At 44.0% G+C, this 14,469-nt stretch overlaps 2 protein-coding genes across 7 annotated transcripts; one reads left to right on the top strand and one right to left on the bottom strand.

Moving 5' to 3' along the window:
* The first annotated feature begins 551 nt into the window (after window positions 1–551).
* pstk (phosphoseryl-tRNA kinase) lies at window positions 552–6,809 on the top strand. 2 transcript variants are annotated; one of them, XR_001966526.2, is made up of 7 exons: window positions 552–881; window positions 984–1,203; window positions 1,966–2,167; window positions 2,465–2,540; window positions 2,739–2,832; window positions 3,848–4,127; window positions 4,969–6,809. XR_001966526.2 is itself a non-coding variant. In XM_018761272.2 (6 exons), exons 1-6 carry the CDS (start codon window positions 675–677, stop codon window positions 4,075–4,077), a joined length of 1,029 nt encoding a protein of 342 aa, XP_018616788.2. In that variant the 5' UTR covers window positions 552–674; the 3' UTR covers window positions 4,078–4,958. The 2 variants fall into 2 exon arrangements, 1 of the variants encoding a protein (XP_018616788.2); XM_018761272.2 differs by lacking the exon at window positions 4,969–6,809 and having other exon boundaries at window positions 3,848–4,958.
* On the bottom strand, window positions 6,807–14,369 carry ikzf5 (IKAROS family zinc finger 5). 5 transcript variants are annotated; one of them, XM_018761268.2, is made up of 5 exons: window positions 12,003–12,388; window positions 11,673–11,847; window positions 10,585–10,764; window positions 9,973–10,251; window positions 6,807–9,174 (listed from the first exon to the last, which is right to left on the bottom strand). In XM_018761268.2, exons 3-5 carry the CDS (start codon window positions 10,715–10,717, stop codon window positions 8,213–8,215), a joined length of 1,374 nt encoding a protein of 457 aa, XP_018616784.1. In that variant the 5' UTR covers window positions 10,718–10,764; window positions 11,673–11,847; window positions 12,003–12,388; the 3' UTR covers window positions 6,807–8,212. The 5 variants fall into 5 exon arrangements, with proteins under 5 accessions (XP_018616784.1, XP_018616785.1, XP_018616782.1 ...); XM_018761269.1 differs by lacking the exons at window positions 11,673–11,847; window positions 12,003–12,388 and adding an exon at window positions 14,351–14,369; XM_018761266.2 differs by lacking the exons at window positions 11,673–11,847; window positions 12,003–12,388 and adding an exon at window positions 12,403–12,776.
* Between the last annotated feature and the right edge of the window lie 100 nt (window positions 14,370–14,469).

Raw genomic sequence — 14,469 nt, 5'->3', positions numbered from 1 at the left:
ATTCATATATGTCCTTGGTTCAAATTAAAGTAGTTTGCGTGTAAAAATACTCAGTGCCAAAATGTTTTGTTCTCTAAAATCACAAAAGCAAAAAATCGTTGATTTTATTATATGTTTTGCAGTTTACAGTAAAATGCCATATAGACTTCTCAGAGTTACAATTGGCTGAGAACTTTTTGACGAAGCTGATTATTGTACGAAGGGGGCGGGGAGCGGTGGGTTGGACCGGGTTGGACCCCGGTCCTGCTCTCCGATGGTTCTGGGGTTCGAGTCCTGCTTGGGGTATCCTGCGGCGGACTGGCGTCCCGTCCTGAGTGTATCCCCTCCCCCTCCAGGCTTACGTCCTGTGTTACCAAGTTAGGCTCTGGCTCCCCGCGACCCTGTATGCGACGAGCGGTTCTGACTGTGTGTGTGTGTGTGTGTGTGTGTGTGTATATACTTTGGGGGAAAAAAACGACATGACCGGAAGAGAAAGCCGTCTGTGATTGGTCCTTTCCCAGATCTGGCAGCCAATCATTGCGGTCTACCCTCACACGTCACCTCTTGATTTCCGGACCCGAAAATGTCGATGACTTTGGCGTAGAGGCGGTGCGAGCAGTGGAAAGGAATATACCAGCATAAATGTTATGACTAAATATTTACCCTGCACACAAGCTCTGTTGTGTGTCCTGTGAATGGAAGAGGTTCGGTGTGTACGGAATGCTCGGATATGCCTGTGTGTTCTGTGCGGTTTGCCGGCCGCAGGAAAGTCTAAATTGGCGCAAGTTCTTCACGAGCACCTCGAAAAGAGGGGCTTCGGTGCTTTCGTGTTGTCGTACGACGAGTTAATCCCTGACGAGCCGTTCGAGTTCAACACTGGGGATGGAGACCAGAATCGCGGGGTAAGGACTCCAACTTCTTTTGCGCACTTCTGTGTCACCCACGTGAATTGTAAAATTCATACATGCCAAAATTGTGCTGTTTTACGTGCTCTCTCCATGCAGTCGAGCTGGAAGATGCGCAGGCAGCGAGTGCTGCGCACTTTGGCGCGTTTTCTGCACCGCGGCTGCGCAGACGACGCTGACGCTGCGACGTGGACGCGCTTGACGCAGGAGCTGCATCAGTTGCGCGCCCGTGGGCATCAGTCAGCGCTGGTGATCCTGCTGGACGACAACTTCTACTACCAGAGCATGAGATACGAGGTGTACCAGCTGGCCAGGAGATGTGTGTGTTTGGGCATTGTGGGCTTTTTAACTTCTGTGCCGCTGTTGTCAACTTTGTCCTTGATCTGTTAGCTGGTTAGAGCTGCTGCTTTTGGGCCCAGAGGTCGCAGGTTCGAATTCCGCTTCCAGCAGTATACAGCTGGATAATTTTACTGGAACAATTTATGGTATAATATATATATATAGTATGGTAAGGGGGGGCGCGGTGGCGCATTGGGTTGGACCGGGTCCTGCTCTCCAGTGGGTCTGGGGTTCGAGTCCCGCTTGGGATGCCTTGCGGCGGACTGACGTCCCGTCCTGGGTGTGTCCCCTCCCCCTCTGGCCTTACGCCCTGTGTTGCCGGCTAGGCTCCGGTTCCCCGCGACCCCGTATGGGACAAGCGGTTCCGAAAATGTGTGTGTGTATAGTATGGTACCCCATACTCAGGGATAGTACAGCTGCTTATAGCTGCTGCTTTTGGACCCAGAGGTCGCAGGTTCGAATTCCGCTTCCAGCTGTACTACCCCTGAGTATGGGGTACCATACTATATTATACCATAAATTGTTCCAGTAAAATTACCCAGCTGTATAAATGGGTAAAACTGTAAGTAACAACATTGTAATTTGCTTTGGAGAAAAGCATCATCTAAATGAATAAATGTTAGTAGCTTGTGCTGAATCCACTGAAACAGCTCATTCGTGTATTTCTGTGAGTCTGCTGTCGGATTGAACGTTTGATGCTCGTAACACTTTGGCGCTTTCCCCCTCCTGACCGCACACACAGACTCCATGGGTTTTTGTCAGCTGTACGTGCAGCGCCCCGTGACCTCCTGCCTCCGCAGGAATCGGACCCGGAGCTGCCCGCTGCCGGATGAGGTCATCGTGGCGATGGAGAAACGTCTGGAGCCTCCGAACCCTCTTAAAAACAGCTGGGAGCACAGCAGCTTGACCATGACCAGCGAGGATGGATTTTCACCGCAGGGCATGTAGGGTCATTTCCAGTAAAAAGCCTCAATCAGCGTGTAGCAGCTGGTCGATTATCGGGATCGGTTGTACTGCAGAAACTACTTGTTTGAAAACGGATGTCTGTGTCCACACATGTTCCCAGTGGCCATTTCAGAGGAAAGCTAACTAGCTGTTGCTTTTGTTTATTAATCCCTCGAATAAAAATGAAAACCAGTGGTAGGGAAAACTGCTTGTTATGGCTTTAATCTCTCGAGCTGCCTTTTGTTGCTCTTAACACACAGTTAAATGGAGATCTGTGTCTGTGTGGCTTTCTTCAGAGAGCTGTCCATCGACCTTATAGCAGCATCGCTGGATAACCCACTGAGCCCCATCCAGGATGATACAGAGCAAAAGGTTGGAGAGGTTTTGTCCATCTGCAGATTTTTCACGGTCCGGCAGTGTGTTTATAAGAAATGTCACACAAATCTGATCAAAATCTCAGTTCGTACGATTTCCGCGTGTAAAGTTTTGTGTTATTTTTTTTTTTTTGTGTCTTACTACTCGTTTCCTGTTGAAACGCAATAACATGTGGCACTGCTCTCCTCTTTCCAGGAGGCTGATCGGCAGCGCTGCACTTCCAGCGTGATGCATCAGGCCGATCAGGCCTGTCGGAGACTCGTGTCTCAGGCCATGCAGAGCGCCAGAGGTCAGTAAAACTCTGCCCACCTGTGGTCCGATACAAGACTCAGGCTAGGGATCAAAAGTCTCTGAGGTCTTTATTTAGCCTTTAGGTCAAGTCAAATCAGCATATCTGATACTTTATCTAAAGAGTAAACTTACACGACATCTGTCAGGATTCTGAACTAGAACTAGTTCACATCTCAGTTCTGCCTTTAAATTCACGTAGCGATAGGATGGCACGGAGGCACAGCAGATGGCGTAGCTGCCTCACAGCACCTGGGCTGTTCAGGTGTAGGTTTGACTCCAGTTCAGCCTTTGTGGAGTTTGCATGTTCTCCCTGTGTCTGAGTGCGTTTGGTGGGTCTGGGTGCTCTGGTCTCTTCCCACAATCCAAAGATGTGTTTCAGGCAAATTGATGATGTTAAATTGCCCATTGTGTGTTACTGTGTGAGCAGTAGTTTGTGTGTGTGTGCTTTGTAATGGACTGGTGTTCCATAGAGGGTATCTCCCTCCTGGCCTAACTCACAGGGATTCTGGGATAGTTTCTGGACCTCTGTGACCTGGACGAGTGGTTAATAAAAAGCTAGTAAAAATTTTAGATGTGCATTTTGACTTGATGCATCCCTTTGTAGTGAGCATTGATTCACACATTCATGTTAATCCAAACACAAGACAATTTAAAAATGCCCAAATTCAAAGTTGGGAGCCAAAATAGGATATTCAAATTGCTGCACTTTCATGGCGTTTGCCACTTGGGGGGATTGTTAACGGGGCTGCCCACCCATGGTCTGTATCCTCCTGAATAACAGGAAAAAACAGATTTTGGATATATTTTAGAAATTCTAGGAAACTGTCCAAGCTCCACCCCCAAACATAATTTAAAATCCTAACATGCCCTCTGTAAGATGCATTAGGACTTGGCCTTGTATCATGTACAGTTTTGGAGATGCACGTGAAGATATCCACTTGAGTGGATAAAGGTTAGTGGCTGGGTCTCATGGTGATGTTGCACACTCAACTGCAAATTTTTCTTTCTTTCAGAAAAAAAATTAGGTCCAGAAAGTATGCGATCCCTAGCTGCAGAACTGAACCAGCTGAAGGAGAGGTTTCTGGATGACCTACGCAAAGAAATGCTCCAGCGGTGCCCTGTAAGCACTGGTGAGAACATGGATGTGGGGCGAGTGGTGAGCAGAGCAGTCGCTGTCTTTGATCAGAAGAAGAATGAATGTGTTGCAAAGCACAGCGCAGAACACAAGTCCAACCCTCCATGACAAGTCATACGATGCCGTTTCTGGTTCTTACACAACAGTATCAAACTGAAGTGAGTATGATTATCGTTTCACTAATAAATAATTTAATGCTAGTTGGGAGATTGACTAAAGCCATAGAATGCAGTAGCAAAAAATAAGGTTTGCATCTCGCCGGCAGTGACAAAGAACACCTTGGAGTCCCATTAGAAAGTTGTTTATTTTGGAGTGTACAAAAAGCAGAGCTTTAAAATTGTAAATGACATTTCTTTAGGTTATTTCTGCACTGGTTGTATTTTCCACATTTTACAATACAACAAACACAACACAATTTTTCAGCACAGTTGAACCTGGGCAAAAGTGGCATAACTATACCTGTTACCTTGGTGAGAGCAACTGTCTCAAAATTATGTTATCTTTACACATGATAGTCTCTATATTAAAACACTACTAAATGATTTCTTATGACATTAGTCACAAAAAGTGATATTTACTTCCAGGCAAAAATTATTATAATTAAAAGGCTTTCAATGGAAATACACTTTTCCCACATTACAAATAAAGAGATCTATATGCATGTCTTGAATGTAATGCACATTTTTTGTACCTTTCATGTTGTAAGAGATTGTTAGATCATCTATTGTTAACAGCCACTATGATTTTACTACTTACAATTACTGTAAATCAGCGCCAGCTGGTTAGACAACATTCTGAAATCAGAACAATAAAGAAGTTTTGAAAAGTCGGTAGTGCCAACTTTTCGGTTACATATTGTTTCAAGACCAAATAATAAAAATTAATATTTACATTATATATTTTAACTCAAGGCAAAAATATGAATATTTTAGTAAGGATAAATTAAAGCACTGAAGTTACTGTAACCAAGTGTGTGATTACACTTTTTTTTTTTTGAAGGTGGTTCTACACATTCAAACTGTAGGAGCAGCTGAATTGGCAACATGTCTTTGGGTAGTTTATACATGTTGTCATTCCAACACTGCATCTTTTGTAGGAAAGGAGCCAGGAAACTGGCTCACATATCATAACTCTTAAGTTATATGACCTATAATAATAAAATTCTTAAACTTTTGCTCTTTCATAGAACTAGGGCCATTCTGTTTGCTTCAAATTACTTAAATGTACAAGAGCGGGATATAGTAAGGTTAGCCAGTTAATATTTAATGACCTCCGGCTACTGACAAAAGCTTTTAATTTACATAAAATGTATTAAGATCTTTTAATCTACATAAAATGATCTGCCTGGTGAGCTGCCACCCCGAACAAAGGAAGTTCTTCAATATAAAATGTGAATTCAAACATGGTATTATTTGTAGTTTACACTAAACTATTCAATGCTGCCTGGAATCTGTTTCTCTATAGCAATGAGTTAACAGCACCACACGATGGTTATTTCTGCTCTTACTGAGGTCATAAAGCCTTGAACAAAACCAGAGTTTAAGCCAGCGTGAGCTTTGCTCAATGCAGTTTTTGTAATGCTGGATCACAGTGTGCTCATCCAGTGACAGGCATGGAAACACCTTTTTTTCCAAAAAAAAAAAAAAGGTATTAACTGTCATGCTACATTGTGACAGTTTAAAAAAATATGAAATCCATACTGTCCAGTTCTGACTAGACTAACAGGGACCACCAAAAACTACAGAGTGATAATTCTTACACAAACCCAACCATAAACAAGGCATCTGAAGGAGGTGTGCATTGATTAAAAACAGAAGAGAAACGCCAGTACAACGCTTGTCTCTAGTACTCTATTGTGTACCCGACTTCACTACAACAACCTAGACAATATTAGGTAAGTATTTCCGTTTTATTTCGTGGGGACATAACTTTACTCCCACACGTACATCTTCAATATTGTTAACACAAATTAAGGTTAAATAAGGAAGAGGAAGTGATAACCACACCAGATGTGCAAATCATTTCAATGCTCGAGAACCAGGTACACAAGTGAAAATTGCTGATTATAAAGAACACGCTATGATTCTACTGAGCTGCTACAGTGCTATTAAAATATGCTATTTCAAATACTTTGAAGGTTACTGAGGAATACTTTGGCCTTGAAAGAATAAGCAATTATAATTCAAGTTGTGAAAATATACTTTTTTTATATTCAAGGCTAGTTTTGATGATGGCATTATTTATGTTTTGTGAATGGGTAAGGGTATTTTTTTTTTTTTTTTTAACATAGGTGCTAGAAATCATGAGTACTTTTCCCCATGACTTGGTGATGCCAGAAAGATGTGAAATTTTTTTAATGATGGGTGCAAAGGGATGACCTCACGACTACACATGGGTGGCGGGTTTGCGAAAATACAAAGCCTAGTCAAAAGCATCCCTTGGATGCTCTGCAAAGTATATGCTTGATATTGCCAGTCTGCATTCATGATTTAGACTTTTTCTTCAGCACAATGTCTTGATTTAGATATGTCCCAGGCAGATGCTGAGGTCTGGCAAAGAACCATCCTCAATGCTCTTGTGAGGTAACAACATTGACACCTTGCTGTCAAACGTGCAACAATGGTGGTAAACAACACTCACAACCTCGAAGGCTAGGAGCGTATTAGCTCACGTTCATGTATTTTCCATGGCTCGAGTCAAAGCCAGGGGTTTTTGAACATTGTTCGCTTACAAAATGCTCAGCTGGTAGTGCTTGAAGATAGCGAGTTGTAATTCCATTTAAAAACGTCCATCTACTCTCCTTTTACAAAGTTGTGTACATGTGATGGCACAAAAAAAAACCCTACCAGGAAAACATCTTAACAAAACTGAAACAAGGATACCATGCTCATTTTTCACACCTTTCAGTCTTGGATACCCAGAAAGGCTACCAAGTCTGAAAGTACAGTCAGTTCTGCAGTAACATCTTTTTATTACATGATTTGCATGTGATGCAACAAATAAAGGAATACACTTTTACAAGGTGAAGCTTCTGCAGTGTGATTTTGAAATAACATGATCCCATTCCTAAACTGAAATGCACGCTACACTTTTTTTGCATTTAGTGTTTACTTTTGATCTACTCCTATGCAGTAAAACAATGTGAGCAAAGGTGACAAGTGTGAAGTGTTCTACTTGTCCAAATGGAGATTGTAAAAGTAAAGCTCTAACACCAGAACAAATCTGGATGCTGTGAAGAGCTTTGAAATAACCAAGTGTCCCAAACTGTCTATTTGTGATATAATTTACCATTTATTTACCTCACCCCTTTTCTCTTATTGAAACCTATAATGCAAATTTGCATAATGCAATGTTTTATAGGGACATGTCTATTAACTAATAGCAGAACTGACTATATTGAAGGGATCGCAGCAGATAATTTCGGAATAATTGGTGCTACTTGATTTTGCTACAGCTTTCACTGGAAGCCACCACCTCTAATAATGAGACGTGGAGATACATGTAGGACACAACCCTCGAGTCCCAAACTTGAATGAAAAAAGACTTACCCATCTGGTTTGTGGTCTAACTCACTCACTCCCCTGACTGCAACACTTGCAAAACTACCTTTCTGGTCTCCACCTGCTTTGCAGCAGTGAGACAGGGGCTCAGTGTGAAGAACACACACTACTCCAGCATTTAATAAAAAGAAAAATAAAAGGGTTATCTGTGTTGAACTGTTTTGCCCATTCTTTACAGGTATGAGGCAGAAGTTTTAGCTGTGTGTATTCTCTGCACTCCTACCGCTAACTGCGCCCATTACAGCAGGGCTACTCCTGGGCAGGTGATAAGTGCCACGCTACTCGATCAGTCTACCTAATGGAGGCGGGGAACACACCAGTCTATTTCCCCTAAGTGTTACTGGCAGCATAATATAACAGTCAAATGTTAAGGACAACAGTCACTGCAAAGGTGTTCAGAGATGTCACCCCATTCTTTGACATTGCTGCCCCCTGTGGAGCTGCAGAGATCAGACAGGGTTCCACACACATCTCTTAAACGTTATACTCTTATACTGTTAAATAACTTGCTAAATTAAAATACACTCTCAACATACAACCTGTTAAAATAGCTGGTTAAAATGATAATATGAAGATAGGTTTTCACTGCCTGGGTGGTGTTGTACACTGATCTGAATCCTGCAAACATACAAAAATAAATTAAGTGAGCAAGCTAACAGTCACTCGGGGTGAGTGCTGGGTGGTCACTGCTTGTGCTGCCCCCTGGCAAAGTGGCAGGCAAAATCGTACTTGTTCTTGCACTTGCAGCCACAGATATTGCACTGGAAGGGGTTCTCGTAGCCGTGACAACCCATGTGGATTGTGTAGAGAATGTTGTCTGCAAAGTAGGTGTCGCAGTGTTGGCAGCTGTGCAGCAGCTGGGGGTCCTGCGCTGGCAGGGCGGGCGCCGGTGTACTGGGTTGGCTGTTGCTGACACTGGGAGTGCTGGTGCGGGCACTGTGCTCGCTGCTGGGTCCCGCTACAGGGCTGTAGTTCCGATGTGGCGGTGCTGACCGTGGTTCCGGTGTGGTGGGGGAAGAGGCCTGGGCTGCAGCAGCCGACACCGATGTGCCAGTCGTGCCGGCTGGCACGGCCACCGGGGCAGCGCCAGCGTTGGGCTGCTGGATGAGGAAGGGCTTCTCGTCCCGACAGGACATGTCGTCGGGTGACACGGGAGCCTGGGCCTCCGGTGGCAGGCTGGCCAGCTGCCCTGCGAGCGTGGAGAGCTGGTTCAGCGGATTGTCTGCCATCATGTCATGGGTGTCGCGGGGTCCGCCACCATGCACCTTGCCCAGGCCGTCATAGGACTCCGAGTGCAGGTGGGGCAGCTCGTGGGAGAAGTCGTTCAGGTAGTCCGGCTTCTGCACCACCATGGAGGGTGGGCTGAAGTTGATGAGGAGCCGGCGGCTGTAGCCTAGGGCGCCGGACTTCTTCTGCAGGACACTGAGCATTTTCTTGTTGGAGAGACCAGGCCGAGCACCTTTCATGGGCAGCAGCTTGTGGCGTCGCCGGCGGTGGTGTGACAGGTTGCTGCGGTCGCTGCAGCGGAAGGAGCAGAGCTCACACTTGTATGGCTTCTCGCCTGTGTGTGAGCGCATGTGAGCCTCCAGGTGGCGCTCATATGCTGAGGCAAAGGGGCACAGGTGGCACCGATGGGGCTTTTCTCCTTCGCAAGACAGACAGAACCAGATACGGGGTCTTAACGAATGGCACAAGGATACACATGATTATCAAACATCCAGATGTGCGAAAAGCTGAACAAGTGTGTTGAACCATGAACTTATCAAATGTTGACCAATGGATGGTGTACTGCCTCAAGGTACTTTTTTTAACCTAAATGTGGGTTTGCGATCCAGGACGCGCCCAGCTATTGTACCCTTCAGTGGGGTACTCCTGAACTGCTCAAGTAAAATGTTTTGTGTAAATGTAAATGACTAGCTTGCATTTTAATAAAGCACAGTGGGGCCTCTTTATCCAACAACCACCCGTTCCTGAGACGAATCTGATTACGTGTCGACTGACCTTTAGACTACTATTAGTATCCTATACTGTATGGTCGGTTACCATGCATGTTACCATATTGTACTATTATATTAATGTAAACAACAAGCAAACGTGATGAAAACCTCAAAAACAGCCATGCTGAAGTGAGGTGCTGTTACTGGTGCACAGACTGCCCCATGATGCCTCACATGTTGCTGTATGTTTGGGAAAAGTGAACTGTCCACCGAAGAGGATCCACTGTGCCAAGAAACAGGCAAATACACCAGTATACCATAGAGCGTACAGTAAAATTTTGCTTCTTTGTTCTCCCTTACTACTGAGCTTTGGCAAAACATTTGAACCTCAAACTATAATACTGGTAATAAAGAAACAGGACTGTTGTCTCCACTCTGAAGTTGCTTCAGAAACAGTTTCAAACTCTCTGTCCCGGCTGAGAAACCCACAGGTCCCGAACTCTTACCTGTATGGATTCGGATGTGTTCGATGAGGCGTGCTGTGCCTTTGCTGGCGTAGTTGCAGTAGCGGCATTTGAGCTTGCCATCGTACGTCCTCTCGAAGCCGTCCACCAGCATGCCAGAGCTGTCCTCCAAGGACACCTCCACGGAGGGGTGGTCCAGGCCGTTCTGGTCGTTCTCTGTACCGGCTGCCGGTAAACAGAACACATGTCTGTACTCTATACTGGCACTATCATCTCCATCTCCATCCTCTGACTGTATTCCAACTGGGTTTGCCTGCAGACCTGGAACATAATGCCACTTCCATGTGATGATGAACCACCGACAGCCAGTTTAGTCTTTTAAAAGGTAAAGTTGAAAAAGTCCATTCATATTTAGCAATGTTTTGGACATACAGCCAAAGGCGCTATACTGTGGTCCATCAACCTAATGAATTTTAAACAAGGTCCCTCAGACATGTAAGGCACTGTTTGGGGCAATATAGAATACAGTTAATTCACTTTAGTGAAACATCATGTTTGCTCTAGCACTGTGGTTATATTACAGGTGAAAGATGAATAACACAGTCATGCATTTCTTCCTTCAAGCCCTAAAAACAATGCACTCGCATGTCTTACCTCCTTGAAGAACTTCTGGTTCCTTCTCTCCGCCCACAGAGCCCGAGATCATGTTCACGTGCTGTGTTTGCTGGGTGAGGTACTCCTGGAAGTCCTTCACAAAATCCAATGGCTCTGGCTTCTTCTCTCCCATCTTAAAATTGTAGCACTATGAGTTTCGAATCTCCTAGCCGTTTTCACCTAATGGGTTACACACACACACACAAAAACTGATGAATTAAACATTTAGATGTAATACATAGTCTGAGATTAAACCTACAATATGTCTGTTGTATAATTGCTGTGACACATAACCACTGGCAAGAGTTACAAATGATTCTATTAATATAGCAAATCTTGCTTAAAATCAAAAAAATTGAGTTAATACCACCAACAGTCAGATGGTATCATTAATATCACCAAATCTGTAAAAGTGCTTTATTAATATTATGCGTAATATGGTTGGGAAAATGTACTGCTAAATACATTATACCTTTGAGTCCCACAACTTTGCTAGATTTAATTTCGACAGCTCTATATTTACATTTACTTATTAAACTGACTCCTTTGTCCAAAGTAACAGTATTAAATTTATATAGTAAGTGACCTACAATGATTTATCCATTTATACACCTGGATAAATTTTACTGGGCAATTCAGGAAAGTCCTTTGATCAAGGCAACTCCAGTACCCAGCATCTTTCTTTCTTTAATATTGAGAAAAGTGTTCAGTGAAGTCTTGTTTCTGTTAATAAATTAAAAAAATAAAAAAAAAAAAACCCTTGTCCAACCAGTGCTCCACGTGACTGTGTTGACAGTTCCATACTAGCACAGCCCACAGAGAATACAATGCGTTTGTCGTGGGTTCCGTTTACAAAAGAGAGTGTGTGACTCCCTGCCAGGGCTGCAGCCTGAATGGGGAGATGTGACTTCAGTAAAAACACATTCTAATGTACGATTGTTATTATGTGACTACCGTTATCACTTGTTTACTTGATTCCTTTGTCCAAAATGACTCACAAACTTAGGTTTGGGCACTCAGCCAATTACAATGGTTTACCCACGTATGGAGCAGGGTATAATTTTACTGTATCAGTTCAGGGTAATTACCTTGATCAAGGGTAACGCGGCAGGAGTTGGGATTCCACGAGGGTGATCATGGGTGGACCACTACCCGCTGGCACATACATTCATTCGCACGGACGCACGCACGCGTCATCAGTTGGCCCAGTGTGTGCGCGCGCTTGCAATAGTATCAGGAACGAGTCACAAATGCTGAGCGGCTCTGAGGTACAAAACAGTGTACAAACACAGCGGACGTCTGTGACCTTTATGGACCATTTCCGTAAAGTATCTCTCTGCTTAATAAAAAAAAAATAATAAAAAAAAAAAAGTTGGCACGGCACGAGAGGACAAAACGTCACACCTTCACGTACTTACTTCTCCCCTTACTTTGCCCACATACGTCGATACACCAGCAGTGTTCCGTGAAGGAGCACATATGTCATGACATGCGATGCGTTCGCCAGCAGCTGCAGCGCTCACTGTCACCACCATGTCCTCAGTCTGACACACACAGCAACTTTCTCACGGAACAAGTAACAGCTGAATGACTGTCTGCGCGACAACGGCACCTTTTCCGCCGAAGGAAGCGGCTTAAGTTAGTTTCTTCTGTGCAATTTGAATTTGCAAAGCGTAGCGCGAGCGCGCGCGCGACAGCCACACAGGGCACGAGGGGCCGCCCCTTGGGCACGAACCCGCTTCGTTACCGCCTCAGCCTCAGGCGGACCGTTATTAACTGTTTTACCGGCTGTGTGTGTGTTGCGACGGCCCGCCTTGCCTTGCCTCTCCCCGCCTCGGGCTCCTCACTCACTCCTCCGTGGAAAAACAGTCGCGGAGCTCGCTCCTAATCCGCCGTTTGTCCATGCAGCTCGGCCCGTGTGCGTGGCAGCCCAGAGCGCCGCTGTAGGAAATGTTCCGCCGACACTAAACACACACCCGGGTACGCGCGCGCATCTTCACGAGGGATTTATTTATCCCGTTGCTAGCTAGCAGATACACTAGCTACCTCGAAACACAAAAGGGAAAAGGCATCGGATTCTCCGGGGTGAAAGGTCAGTGCAACGGCGAAATGGGTCCCATGGTGGAAAACTAGCCCGAAGGCAACAGTTCCTATTGTCAGACTCTGGAGGGAAAAGGCATCTAATTCTCTGCGGTGAAAGGTCAGTGCAACAGTGAAATGGGCCTCGTGTTGGACGTGGGGCGGAGACTTGTAGTTCCTAATGATGTCAGGAAATCCCTATTATTATTATTAAACGAACAATCCAAGAACTCGCAATGCAGTAACATTAATACAGAACAACCGAATCTAGCCAGTGGGAGTAAACAAAAAATAAATAAGCACATAAATAAAAACAAATACACATAATTAAAAAAAATACAAGACACTCCAAAAACCAAGAATATTACATGAAAACCTTAAAAAAAAAAAAATACAGTAATTAACGACCTCATTATTACACTCCTCAATAGTCTTGTAACGACCTCGCGTTACTGTTTTAGGAGGGAAACCTTTGTAATGTAAATAGTTGCATTGTGGGGAATAATGTGAAATGTGGGTGTGCAACCACTGGGGGCACTTACGGGGAAAATGATGGGGTGACTGTGCCTATGATGATAAAGAGAAATCTTAGAGGTGCTAGGTGCTGTTGTCGGACCGAAAGCATTATTTTCTTGGAGCTGGTCTTCAAATAAATCGTTTGTAATTAATGCTGCCTCTGAGTTCTCCTACGCCCTATTCAAAGTTTGGACAAAACCCAGGACGTTGCGTGCCGCAGTCTTCGTGTACTATTTAAATTCTTTAAGAAAAACAGAAAATAAAGTTTCTGTCAGGGAATCCCTTACCGGGGCACGGAATAATTTCTACCTTTCCTGTTATACTTGCTTTTTAGTTGAGGAACACAGTGGGGATCAGAAGTCGTTTTGCTAGAAACTCCAGAATCACAGCAGCCACCCGCCACATCGGTCAGTAAAAGCTAAATGAGACAGACTTAATTCATTCCCAGGATGTGGAAAATTTTAAATTTAGACATTTAAAAAAAAAAGTTAAATTATTTTTAAAAATTTAAATCTGAACCATCCAGCTACATTAACAAAACTTATATTGACTCTGCATCTCCTGTTGAGCCCTCGGTGCTGACCGATTCGTGCCATTAGTCATGTAATTAGTATTGTAACCATCCGCATTACTGTGGTTTGAGTGGGAACTGTGTTTATCATAAATAGTTGCATTATGGGTAAAATGTAATTAAGTGTTCAACCAGTAGGGTTTGACAATGGGGTGACTGTGTTTAGAGACAGGAATCAGGGAAAAAAAAAATAAAATAAAATATCTTGAAATAGTGAGCTGGAGGGTAGCAAGGGGGTTGGTGTGTAGGTACTTAAAGTAACGGGGTTTTTGTCTGAAGAATACGTTTCTGGAAACGTTTATTAAAAACGGTGCGTGTGTGTTCTTTATTCAGTCCATCTCAACTCGGGAAGCTACTCCCTACAGTATTGATCCCTGCTGCTTAGGAATACCGTACAAACTGTTGACACTTGGAAGGGAGCTAAGTTCAGATGGCGCCACTGTCCTATTTATTACTGCTGGTAATGAAATTAATACAGTGGAAAATCCTTCATCTACGAAAGTTTTCATTTTGACTGGTCATAACACGAGAAAACAGTATGCTGACAAATTTGTTTCTTTTCCACACCTAAATCGTGATTACGGTATGAAATCTACTTACATCGTGTCGTTGTAAAAATACGGATTATATCCAACACGAGTTTCCTTAATTAAACTGAGCACCTTGCTGCTTTTAACGTTTTTTTTTTTTATAACTCCTTTAAAGTGACACGCAGAGAG

This window comes from Scleropages formosus, chromosome 24, assembly GCF_900964775.1.
Source record: "Scleropages formosus chromosome 24, fSclFor1.1, whole genome shotgun sequence".
Taxonomy (NCBI): Eukaryota; Metazoa; Chordata; class Actinopteri; order Osteoglossiformes; family Osteoglossidae; genus Scleropages; species Scleropages formosus.
Note: the sequence above shows the minus strand (reverse complement) of the source record. Positions and strands in the feature narration are given on the sequence as shown.

What these genes read in the sequence shown, in the direction of transcription:
- ikzf5 (XM_018761269.1), bottom strand. Translation starts at nt 10,717, where the DNA reads ATGGGAGAGAAGAAGCCAGAGCCATTGGATTTTGTGAAGGACTTCCAG. An exon ending in ACCAGAAGTTCTTCAAGGAG is followed by an intron (nt 10,252 to 10,584) that starts GTAAGACATGCG and finishes ATTATGTTCCAG; the next exon opens with GTCTGCAGGCAAACCCAGTT. An exon ending in ACACATCCGAATCCATACAG is followed by an intron (nt 9,175 to 9,972) that starts GTAAGAGTTCGG and finishes TGTCTTGCGAAG; the next exon opens with GAGAAAAGCCCCATCGGTGC.
- pstk (XM_018761272.2), top strand. Translation starts at nt 675, where the DNA reads ATGGAAGAGGTTCGGTGTGTACGGAATGCTCGGATATGCCTGTGTGTT. An exon ending in ATGGAGACCAGAATCGCGGG is followed by an intron (nt 882 to 983) that starts GTAAGGACTCCA and finishes CTCTCCATGCAG; the next exon opens with TCGAGCTGGAAGATGCGCAG. An exon ending in AGGATGATACAGAGCAAAAG is followed by an intron (nt 2,541 to 2,738) that starts GTTGGAGAGGTT and finishes TCCTCTTTCCAG; the next exon opens with GAGGCTGATCGGCAGCGCTG.